This window comes from Siniperca chuatsi, linkage group LG1 (genome assembly GCF_020085105.1).
Source record: "Siniperca chuatsi isolate FFG_IHB_CAS linkage group LG1, ASM2008510v1, whole genome shotgun sequence".
NCBI classification, from domain to species: domain Eukaryota; kingdom Metazoa; phylum Chordata; class Actinopteri; order Centrarchiformes; family Sinipercidae; genus Siniperca; species Siniperca chuatsi.
In genome coordinates, this window is record NC_058042.1 from 14,505,114 (window position 1) to 14,517,850 (window position 12,737).

The 12,737-nt window shown below is 39.0% G+C and overlaps 1 protein-coding gene across 1 annotated transcript in view; it reads left to right on the forward strand.

Annotated features, from left to right (window-relative positions):
- Positions 1-501: 501 nt before the first annotated feature.
- lgr4 (leucine-rich repeat containing G protein-coupled receptor 4) overlaps positions 502-12,737 on the forward strand; it is a 34,916-nt gene continuing 22,680 nt past the window's right edge. The window contains exons 1-2 of the mRNA XM_044206504.1: positions 502-1,317; positions 11,590-11,661. Of these exons, the coding sequence (XP_044062439.1) occupies positions 1,136-1,317; positions 11,590-11,661 (254 nt within the window). The 5' untranslated portion in view covers positions 502-1,135. The remainder of the gene's footprint in view (positions 1,318-11,589; positions 11,662-12,737) is intronic.

Genomic DNA, 12,737 nt, shown 5'->3' on the forward strand with positions numbered 1-12,737 from the left:
GTCATGTAGTGAGCCATTGTGTCAAAATCTACTTTTAAAACTTTATTTTAGTTAATATTGTGCACACACTGTGAAACACATTCTTAAATAAAGTTGTGTCAAATTGCCTCAAACTTACTGACACACTGAAAACCTGCATTGGGCCAGTTACTATTACTGTACAGGAAGCTTCGGAGTACATGATGAGGAGGGTCAAAAGGAGCCCAACAACGAATATTTGCCCATTTAACCTCTAACAGTTTATCCGGACATGTATGTGAGAGGTGAAATTTACAATTCAAAGACAAAAAAATGACCCAACCAGTCAGGCCTCTGAAATGCAAAGCAGTTAATACACAGTGGTGGAAAGTAAATATTTTTTTACAAGGAATGAATCGATCATTACCCATACTGCACCTCCATACTTGTGTGAACAGTTTTACCTGACTTTTTTGTGTAATTCCTAGCTGGTGAGTGTGCAGTGGCTGGCAGACTGACGTTGAGGTGCAGGTTTCAGTGTTGCACAGGCCAGGCCCAGTGCTGCAGGTTGTCCGGTAGGGTGTCTGCCGAGCTACAAGCATGCTGTTGATGTCAGGAGCAGAGGAGGGGAACGTGAGGAATGGCTGAAAACTGACGGTGATCTCCTGTTATGAAACAAACCAGAACGGCTAATGATTGTCCGGTATGTTTAACTGAAGCTTTCACTGTCTCCGGATCAGCCTCTTAGCGACGCAGTAACAGGCACCGCTCGTTTTTTTGTGTGGTTATTTAATGGGACAACGAAAACGCAAAAAACGCAAGGTAGGCTACCGCTCCTGACGCCAGCCCTGCTACTTTATTTTCATGGACTAATACGACACACAGGGGGTTGAGAAATGTTTCAAGGCAAGGTAAATCGCTCGTCTTCGAAGACAGTGTTTGGTTTTTAACACTAGCTAAACGTTAGCGTAGATATTTTGTTGGTCGGGCTCGTGAATGTATGAAGTGCCCGGACGTTATTTTTTGTTTGTTTTGAAAAGCGTCGGTTAGGCTTCATCTCTTCATGCCTCAACCGACCAACCATATGAGAAGTCGACGTCCGGAATAGATTTAACCACAAAACAAAGGCCCCCACTTTTGTTTTTAATCGTTTCCACCTGAACCGACGAGGAGAAAAATGCGTGTGGATTTGTTTTGGATATGTTTGTGGTGTTTCCTTCGTCCTGGGGCCACCGGTCAAGGGCAGTCGACGGCCGTTTGTTCGCCCTCATGCAGCTGCGATGAAGATGGGGGTGCAGACTGCTCCGGGAGAGGACTGACCACCGTCCCAACCGGGCTCAGTGCTTTCACCTACTACCTGTAAGTACTAACTAACATCCACAGTGAAATACAACCTTTAAAACATGTCTGTGCACTTGTAAATGCCTCACCGTAAAGGCCTGAGTATGTTGTGTTTACATCGCAATTGGACATTCAAACTTTCCACAAATGGCTCGCCAGAGAAAAATGTCCTAATGAAGAAGTTAGGAAGAGTCTCCTAGTCAGAAAGGGTTTCTAGTCTGAGTCTTTATTTAATGTGACATAACTCTCAAGGAGTTATATTAAACTACACACACAGTTAACTAAAACTTGACAACTTGTCACCAACTTTCCATTGCAGCCCAAAAGTTCAGTCCTTCCCTGAAAGAAATATTAAATCAGCTCACAGTTTCTACTCATGTTTTAACAGACATGTGTAATATAGGACTGCAACTAATGATTATATATATTATCTTTTTTATTAATAATCAATCAATCATTTCAGAGTTGAAACAATCAGTAGATTAATCAATAGACAGAAAAACTATTAGTCGATTAATCGTTTCATGTCATTTTTCAAGCAAATATGCTTAACATTTTCTGGTTCCAGCATCTCAAATGTGCAGATTTGATTATTTTCTTTGTCATATATGATCGTAAACTGAATATTTTGTCTTGGTTTTGTTGCTCAGATAAACAGGCAATTTGAATATGTCATCTTGGACTCTGGGAAATTATAATGGACAATTTTCACTGCATTTTAATGATTTTTAGACTGAACAATTAATTGAGAAGCGAATCTGCCAATCAATCGATAATGAGAATAATTGTTAGTTTGCTGTGTTTAAGCTATAAAATGCCCATCACAAGTTTCTAGGGCCAAGTTGATGTCTACAAATGGCTTGTTTTCTCCAACCAACAGTCCAAAATCAAAAAGATGAATTTTATAAAACTTAGAAAAGCAGCAAAACCTTGCATTTAAGAGTCTGGAACCAGTGAATGTTTAACATTCCAGTTCCAGTGAACATTTTTGCTTAATTAAAGATAAAAGATTGATCAATTATCAGAATTTTGCATATACATTTTCTGTTAATTGACAAATCGCTTCAGCTCTAGACGTGATGATGAGTTTTTTTCCCCCCACTGTATGACATGATTTGGTTTAGCCCTGTTTGCGACCTCGGCACTCCATACTTTCAGCAGGTTGTGTCTTCAAAGGTTTGTCTGGGACCAAATCAGCATTTAAATCCAATATTTCCACAGTTTGAGCCTCTCTGCTCTGCATTTCTTCTTTACTGTACGTTAAGTCATCTGCGCAAGCTGATGCAGTGGCCAATGCAGTCTGTGGAAATATTGGATTTAAACATTGGTTTGGCCCCTGACAAATTTTATTTTTATGGGCAAACAAAAGACGTTTCTGGGATCACAAAAATAGCTTTTGAGGATGCAACCTGCTGCTGGATAACAGGTAAAAACATAACTTTGCTATGTGACTGAATCACAAAGTAATGTACGAAGTGCTGAGGTCACAAATAGGGCTAGATTTGGGTGAGTAATGCTGCATGGATTGTAGCCAGCAGTGCCCCGTTCCCAGTACTGTATGTGTAGTACAAAATAATTAGGAGTCAAGCTTGTGCTGTTATCACATTCTCACCACAAGCCTGACTGTGAGGTTAACTACTGCTTCAAGTAAGGGCACACATTTTTTATAAAAAAGTGGAGCAAATGGGCACCAGGTAGGTTAGATCTTTAAGGGGTGGTGCACATACAGTTGATGATTGCCCCATGAAGAAACTCCTCAGTTTGTTTCACAACCTTTGGGTTAATCATAAACTAAAGTAACCACCTTGGCAACAGCATTGAAAACAGCAATGTATTGTGGCTTTTTGTAATTACTGTACTCCCTCAAAAAACGAATAGAAGAACTTATGACTTAAAGTCTACATAGGCACTCGTCTTTAAGATGTGTTATTTGGTTAAGAAAATAACCTGTTTGACGGTCACCTTGCCTAAAAGTGTAAAGGTTTGTTCTTGTTTGTGGCAACTGCTGTTTTGCCACTTTTTTTAAGAATGGTGGCCCAAGCCTCGCTACACCTGAACTAATATTGTGCCATTTGAAATCACCATTAATAAGAAAGTGTTAGGTAAAGTAAATGGAGGAAGTGGATTCATATACCAGGCTGTCAAGACATGTCACACTAGGCCCACTCCTTACAGCTGAAACTCTCAGCATACCTTTTCCTCTGGGAAAAAAATACTCCAATTTATTATGGGCAGTCTGACATCTCAATCACAACACGAAACAATGTTTTCACAAAATGATATCATAGCCGTTACAGCCGATCTGCTGGCCTATTTTATGCCAAAATGGAAAACAATATGTTGTTTTCAAGATTGTGCTATCTTCTTGTCTCACAGTCTGCTCTGCACATGGCTATCTAACTGCTCTGTGACAGGTTTTAAACACTAAACTGCCTAATAAATTCACTTCAAGTATGTGAAAGGTTATTTGTCCCTCTCTCTGTCCTACTCCCATTTGTTCTCCTGGTCTCTTGAACTTAAGTTGTCCTCTCCCACTCCCTCCATCTTTTGTATGTGGAGCACTGGGGTTAGGGATCATGATGGATTAGTGAGACATATTGCAGCTGCAAGGGCTCCTTCTCTCAGGGATAATGCACCCACAATGGTCTGCTGATGTGTAAAGGAAAAATCTGTGTTTTGTCATTGCAATATTTGAACTGAACTTGTGCAAGTTCATTTGCAGTTATCATGTCTTTTAGAATCTGTGTGATGTTATAGAGACACTGAGGAAAAATCTAGTCTAGTCAGGAAGGAGAGTGTGTAAAATTAAAGATTCAAACACATACGTATACACATATATATTTATATGTGCTATATAACACAGAGCAGAAACAGACAGATTCAAGGTGGTGTTTTGTAAGTGTAACAATGCAAAGGTCAGGAAAATTCCTCATTACAAGGATGACTATTTTAGGCTATATATTCTGTTGACTACCTACTGTTGTTTTGTATCATTGCTTTAAACGTATGGTAATGGAAGACCACACATTTTACAATAAATCATATGACAACGTTGGAGTAGACTCTTACCTACAGCTCACAGGGGCTTGAGTTTCGGCATCTGTAATGGAAACAGCCCTCTCACAGAAAAGCAGATGAGAGAAAAGAGGAGGCCCCTCAGCCAGTAACAAAGCAAACACTCCTTTTGAAGGTATGTAGTTTACCTGCCACTGAGTCTCTGCATAGGTTTCGTTTTTGGTATAGTGTCTGCATGAACTCTTGTGCATTTTAAGGGAGCAAGATGAGGTTATTGCAGCCTACTTCTCAGTAGTGTTAGGTCCTTTCTTAGCGTGAATAAGGTTGAGACTTAGGGGAAAAAGGAGGGGTGGCATCAGGGGTCTTGCACTCTGCTGGTGGAGCTTGCCGGCTTCACCATTGGTGCCCTCAATCCATTTTTAACTGAATGATACTTTTGTTCTCGGTCAGCAGAGGTGAAAGGAGCCAGTCAGTGGTTCCCCACTCCCAAACAGGATGTCTTATGGATGGGAGAATATTAACGCTCTCTCCCCCTCTCTGAGTCCCTAACCCCGTCCCCCACTTATACACCTATTCCCATCCCCCCATCACACAGTTTTTAACTGCCAAAGATTGCAGGTTTTCAGACTCTTGTGCCCGGTATTGAAAAATTAAATATTCCAAGCTGAGTTTGGTAGAAATTTAAGGATTTATGTTTTTGACTGAAATGGTTTGTATAGGAAGTGTTTTTAATGTTTAGCTAGTATTAGTAAGCAAAATCTTTGGACGTGGTACTTTACTTTTAATAATGATTGATTGCTTAGAAGGTAAGACTGTGATGTCTTCTGGGAATCCAAAGACAGACAAGTGGGAAAGGGTTTAAGGTAACTTAAGAGGATGTAAGAGTTTTAAAAATGATGGCCAGATGCTTGGAAGTTAGTTTGAAACATGGCAAATATTCTTTATGCAATGTTTGTCATATGGAGAGCACATCAAGGACTTGTGACCACCATTCTATAGGTAATCCTAGGTAATTGACATTTATTCAGGTTGACTATGAAGAACTCAAAATGTAGTAGCCCTAGACTGGAGCAGAAGGAAGAGCTGCTAATTTTGCATCCCACCATTCATCCATGCAATTGCCTAACTGTGCTGATTCTGTTATTAAAGTGGTATAATAAAGATAGGTTAGCTTTTAAATGCCCTCTATAGCAAACTGTGTGCATATTTACTATGCATTATATTAACTGTCTATGCATCACACACACTATCTGACAAAACTGTGCAGAGTAATGCTTGTCATGCCATTGTTCCTGTATTTTCAGTGTTACACTAGATGGTCTTGGAGTGTGCTGCAGCATTAGTTTAATTATATGTTACACACACTATCTTGAACATCCTTGATTGTATGTTTTGAGGAAATTATGATGCATTGCACCATTGGCCTCATGGAGTGATACATCATTTGTGAGGGGTGACACAGTTACCCTTGTCTTGTGTGTAAATAAGGTTAGTTGTGAATTAGTGCCTGATTACAAAAAAAGGAGAAAAGACAGGCTAGATTTTCAAGACACAGCTTCTTAAAAATGATAGAAAACGTATCTTAAAGGGAGTTTGGTATGGTCTTGATCTTTGCAATGCAGTTTACTTTCCAAATATGTTTAAATTGTTGAATCGGAGGGAGACAGGGGAAGCTATTTAGAAGCCGTTTTTTATACATTTCAGAAAACAGGGAAATGATTCTACTCGAATTTCTGCCTTGATCAAAGATAATAACTATTTAATTGAAAATTGTTATCTGAAGATGTGTTTCCTTTTTAGTAGAATTTAAAATATTTGACCACTCTAACAGAACTGTCCTTTAGCACTTTGTCACTATTGTGACAATAGATGTGGGTCATTGAAAGTGCTTGAGTTGATATATTTTGTGCAAGAATATAAATTGAAGTTCTTTTGATTTTTTTTTTATACTTAAAGTAACAACACAACAGCACAACTGAGAAGTGTTCACACATTCAAGCCTCTCTCTTTAATTGTTGTCTGTGACCTTCTGTAAAGCCTTCTAGTTGTTATTGTAAAAATTCTCAGTGTTGTAACAGTAATTAACCTTGATCCGTGTCTCAAACTATGCCGTGTTGGGTCCTTGAATTTGAGGGAATTGGGCCTGGAAAGTCATTGAAAAGTCAATGAATTTGATTTTTAAGAAGGTGTGGGACCCATGATGAGAACATGTGCCAGATTGTCTCTATAAGTGTCATGGGATGTCGCTGGTAAATTTTGATTTTTTTTCTGTAACTACTATCTATAGTACTCTCTTCTGATTGGCTGGCTGAGCTCCATTAAAATCATATAACAGGACACGTAAAACATTGTTCTGGTCAACAGTTTAACTACCATCAGTGTGCAAGGTTTCAGTTTTGGCAAATTTTGCTTTCAATAGCCCAGCACCCATTAATCGGTGCCTAACTAGTTTGTTTTTAAGAAAAATCGCAAAATGACATGAAATACTAGAGGTGCTTTCCTTTCCGCATTTCGAAGTGCTAGAGGTGCACTGCACTAGTCAGTTTCTCAGCGAGAGGTTGTCTGACATGTGCCGGACGGAGAGGCTCTGAGTGAGGAGCACACTGGACTGTATCTGCCAATTTTTTCCAGAGGCCAATCGCATTGCAACGAAAAATCCCCCTGCGGTCCAAAAAGCATTTTCCCCATAGGCCACCATTATAAAAGAGACGTCTGTAAAAACTGTTGACAGGACACCTCAAACTGCAAACTATTATGAATTTGATCCATGGAGGTTCTATATTTGTAAAACTTTCCTCGAGCTGAGAAAAGCTATTTAAAAAACTCTGACATCATCACAATGTAAAGTCTATGGGCCGAGCGGGAATTCGCCAGCGGGGCCAGCGGGCGAAACACTACTGCACATATTCAGTGGGTCGCATACCCTGGAAGTAAACTTGGAAAGTTTTACACACCTCTGAACACTATAAGAAGATACAGGTTAGTCACTTTCACAGACTATGAGAAAAGGCAGTGATAATTGATATACTGTATGTTTCACTTTCAGAACAGATTTTTATTTTTTTTATTTTTTTGAAAAATACAGCATATGGGAACAACTGGTAAACTAAGTCAGCAAAATATTCAGAAATGAAAACAAACTGCAGTTTTTTGTTTAGGGCTTTGGATGGCAAGTCATTTTCAAATTAGTCCGGCGATACAGGTGCCCTCAATTGTTGTTTTTTTTTTTTTCAAATATAACACCCATTTAACTTTTCATGTCTTTGTTTCACAGTTCTGAATTGCATAATAATGGATGTAATAGCTTTTTTTTTTTGCACGGTTGACAGAAAATAATTTTTTGGCGACTACAGTAGCTGTGTCTGGTTTTCACTCTGCATTATACTTTGCATTATGGCTGAAATGTTGGATTTTAGTAGTTTAGATTTTAGCGGTGCACAGTATAACAATTCACCCTCTGTACAGTTGTCTCTATGGAAATTATCCATAGAGACCAAAACCGTTTTTTGTACCAGGCTGCGAAGTTGGGCATTTTAACATGGGGGCTTATGGAGATTGACTTGCGTTTGGAGCATGCCTCAAGTTGCCATTCGAGGAACTGCAGGAGGTTGCCGCCTGGGTGCTGCACTGATTGTTGTTCTTCCGGGGAAACCTCGTGTAGGTGCCAGTAAACTGTCTTGGCTACAACCTCAATCAAGTGTTTTCCTGGTTGTTTGGTTTGGTCAGGCAACCAACTCAAGTTAGAGTCTGGGTAACTTATGTATTTTTTTCCTGTTTATGAAGCCTGTTGTGCTTTTAGAATTTGTTTTACACAACTTCCTTACAAGCTCTTTCTGTCAAATGGTTAAAGCATCTGCACAACAGTAGTTATTAGGTGTAAATATTTAGTAACAACTAGGCTCTTTGTAAGACCTAGTTTATGTGGTTATTTAGTGACTCATAAATATGTGCTTGGTAAATACCCTATACCCAGGCCAAATTAGAACTTACAAACAGCAGGTGCAACTGACTGCAGATCTGTGTTTAAGATCTGTGGACAGTTATATGCTGTCTTTTGTGGAAGGTAATATGGGCGTGTTTTATGTCAAAATTTTGTCTAATAAACTGAATGGACCACAGGTCAAGATTATCGAGTTGTGCACCCAACTTGAATGTTTCAGGAAAAATATATTTTATTTATGTATTGTCTGCAGATCAGTTACAAAAAATAATCCTTTTTCACTTAATTTTTACGGCAGGTTGTAGAAAGTTTTAGAGATGTTACAGATGTACAGAGATTAACATACATGATTTGCAGCAGGGCAGAAACAGTTCAGATGCAAAATTTGTGTAGCTCACGACTAAAAACCTCCGTATGCAGAAAAGCAGAAATGTGTTTAGTTGGTTTTAACAACAGATTTAAGGCCCAGTGCATTTGCTGTTCATCTCATTTATTCTGAGCACATTCACTATAAATTGATAGTCTGATTAAAACACACATTTCAGTATGTGATCACTGCACACACTATACAATCAAGTGTCCAGCCAACAGGATTGATACATTGTTCCCTAACATTTGTCTACATTATTATTAAACTTAGCAACTTAAAATGATGTCTCTTATGCCATTGCAAACCATGACTTTACACTGAGTACCTAGTGGTATACGCCATAATCCAACAAGTGAGTTAGTAATTTGACTTTAATCACAGTGCAAGCTAATTTAATCAATTATACCATTTAGAGCCAAAACGATTAGCCGATTTGTTGATCATCTGGAAACTATTTTGACAGTCTGTTTAATCTTTTAAAAGTCATTTTTTTAAGCAAAACTGCCAAACATCTCTTGTTCCAGCCTCCCAGTCTTTCTCAGAAGTTGCTGCTTTTCTTCATTTTACGGTATAGTAAACTGAATATATTTAGGTGTTGCACTGTTGGTCTAACAAAACAAGCAATTTTGAAGATGTCACGTTGGGCTATAGGGAATTTTGATTGTGAAAATTGTGATTTTTCAGTATTTAATGACATTTCATAGACCAAACGAAAAATGGATTAGTCAAGAATGAAAAGAATTGCTAGTTGCAGCCCTAATACCATTGCACACTAAAATAATTGCAAATGGCAAATGCAAATTAAGCAAATTAGGATAGCATTATTTATTCAGGAATAAATATTAGTTAGCTACTATAACCTTAACCAACACATTTACTACAGAGAGGGAAACAGGGAACTATTTAAAATGTGATACTTTAGATTGATAAGAGTATGTATAAGATAAAAATGGCCTCATTGTGCTTTTAAAAGCAACATTTCAATTTGTCACAGTATACACAGCGTTTTAATGTTTGTGTGTTTGTGCAAGTGCATAAGATTGTTTGTCTTATTGAGATTGTATTTTTAAAGGTGTTTATATTTTGACTTTTAGAATATGTTCATACATCACCTTAGCAGCCATATTTTCCTTTTCTCAAAGCATGTCTGCTACTTTTCTGAGATTCTCTGCTTCCTCTCTGCTAAAATGAAGCCAAAGGGCACATGGGATAGAAATTTACTGATACCTGTTTGCAGAAGCGTTTAGGCTTGTCACCATTTATCACAGCTGCATTTTTAGCGTCCCCTTCAATCTATCTTAGCAGGGACAGGCCAGGACCTTGATGAGTAAAGCAGCCAGACACAGAGGAAGTGTGATAGAGTCATGCAGGCCTCCCATACTCCCCAGCCAGACCAGTCAACAGTCTGCACAAGATTTAGTCAAATGGTTTAAATTGTGGTTAGGGATGTATCCATCTGACCACCAGTGGTGGCAGATCTGCAGCAGTGGTTGCAGAACACCACCAGAGATGTTGTCAGGGAAGGAAAATATTGTAAGGAGTGGGTGGATGTTGATGGAAGTGTTGTTGTAGCTGCACAGTCTATACGGTAATTGGATAACCAGGTAAGTGGAGATGGGAAATAGGTAGCAGGGATGATGAGGGTTCTGTCAGGGCCCACCTTTTTAAGGCTTGTGTGTGTAAGTGTGTTTGGGACTGCAGAGGAAGGGCAATATGATCCTTGTAGGATTCAGGGGCCCACACACAAGGTCCTAGAGAGATCTGGCAGTGAAATTCAAGATGGCCAGTTAGAGAGTGACAGGGGAGGGAGGGGGACAGGAGGTTGCTTCATTTGTGAATCCCGGATGTTTTTTCAGTCTTGATATGTGGCGTCTTTTTACATATGGTGTCGAGGGGGCTTTTCTTTGAAGCAGGTTTTGCGGATTCCTAATCAAGATTAGGGATCCAGAGCTGAGTTTGCTCTCACTGTATAGGTCTCCTCAGTAGACCTAAGACTTTTGTCCCCTCTTTTACTGTGACAGTCCCTTACTTTACACAGCCAGTTGAAAACACTGCACTTTTTTCCTATAGTTAACACATTTTCAGTAGTAAGCATATACTATCAGTGTGTTTATTTTGAAAATGATCATTATGAAGATGTAAATACATATACTCATATTAGCTTTGGTGGGAAAGCAAATCAAGTCCTGTGTGCATATTTTTCATGCTGCTACATGCCTATCTTTACTTGAAGATGGTTTGAAAAATGAAGATCCCTGGGGCTAAAGAGAAGGGCTTTTTCAAGGCTTTTTTTGTTGAGGTTACACTCATGCAGGCACAGTCAAAGGCACAAAGACATAAAACTGCCATAAGTGATGGGTGACACAACTACCCTATTGTTTGTATATGCAGTTTATAATTACAGTCAAAGACCTCACCATGCTAATATCTTATTGCATGTTTGCTGTGGATTAGTTGATAAAATAAGGCCTCATACATAGATGATTTCATTTTGAGACATTTGAGAATTGAGTCTCTTATTAAAATCAGAAAAAATATCTTATGTAAATAAGTTAAATTTCCTTACTATAACACTTTTCCAAATCAGGGTTAAAAAAGGCTTCACAGTAACAAAAGGCAAGGCAATAAAAAGCATTTAAATAAATATTTAAATCAAAGTCAAGCAAAATGGTTAAAGAATAAGAACAAAATCATGGCATGGAAGCATCAGTAAAAAGCCTTGGAATAATTTGGTCTTGAAAATGTACAAAAGTGATCTGTTGTTGGAAACAGCTTGAAAGCTATACAAGTTTGCATGTTTAAAATGTTTTTAAATTAAAATATATAAAAGAGATATCATTATCTGTCTTAAAAATCTCCTGTGACCCAGTCTTCCTAGAAAGCTCCTTAACGCAAGGTTAACAGACTGATTTAAGTCAATGAACTCAGATTCTACTGTGTTTCTAACTGATTTTTGTTTCCACAGTGACCTGAGCATGAACAACATCACTGAGCTTCCAGCATATGTGTTCAAGAACTTCCCCTATCTGGAAGAATTGTAAGTACATGCCCCCCTTTTTTCTCTTGTTAATGATATATTTACTCTGTATAATGTTGACATGAGGGCCAGGCTTTATGATATGCACCTGGGTATTTGAGTTTGTACTGCAAAACACACAGTATAGGTGTGCAACATGCCCTTCGTCTCAGCTGACGAAGATAAGCGCAGCATTACGTAAGGTTACGAATCACTCACCATTCATGAGTTGAACAAGGGCAGTTATAAAAGGTGCAGTAAATCTCAATTAAAAAGGTGAGATGAGACAACATGTATTGGAAGCTGCAGTCACGTGACATCCTGTGTGGATTTTTGCTTTTAAGGGATTATCAGGGTGGCAACAGCACATCTGTGCTCCGGGGCTTTGTTGAGTGGCGTACATCTAATCTTAGTGAGTGTTTGTTATTTCTTTACTCTTTAAATACTCCGCTGTCTGCTGCAGGGAGTCGGAGATAAAATCTGTCTACCTGATATCAGGTAACATGCAGCCCTGAAGAAACAAAATGACCAGTGAGTGAACATACTCCAGCGGTTCCAGCTCCACTTGGCCTTTTGCGGACATGTTTTTTCAGGTCTCGTGCGTCTTTCAGCCCGCTGAGTCTTCACCTTCTTCTTTTCCATACACCACTCCAATCTGCTTTGTCGAAAAGGCAATTTACTTTTCATCGCATTGTGTGGAGGAATGCAAGGCAGGAAGGAAGAGGGCAAAACAATGGTTTCCATGGCAACAAGGCTAAAAAACCCAGCCAGACTTGCTGCTTCTTCTTTCTTATCTTAGATCATCATAATGGATGGACTGTCGTTGGGGTTTTTGAAGAAAGGCATTTTGATTGACATATACCGATAGTTCATATGTGTGTTTGTTTAACCTTTTTTCTGGCAACAAATCTGCAGACTTGTCTCAGTGAACTTTGGTGGATGACTTTTTCGCTCTAGGGCTGCAGCAGTGTCAGTGAACCAGAGCATGGGCCCTGAGGGCAAAGACAGGGAGAGAAAGAGTTGACCGAGAAAGAAATCAGGGAGAGAAAAGAGAGTGGGCCATCCTCATACAGGACAGGAGCAGAGACAAGGGAGGA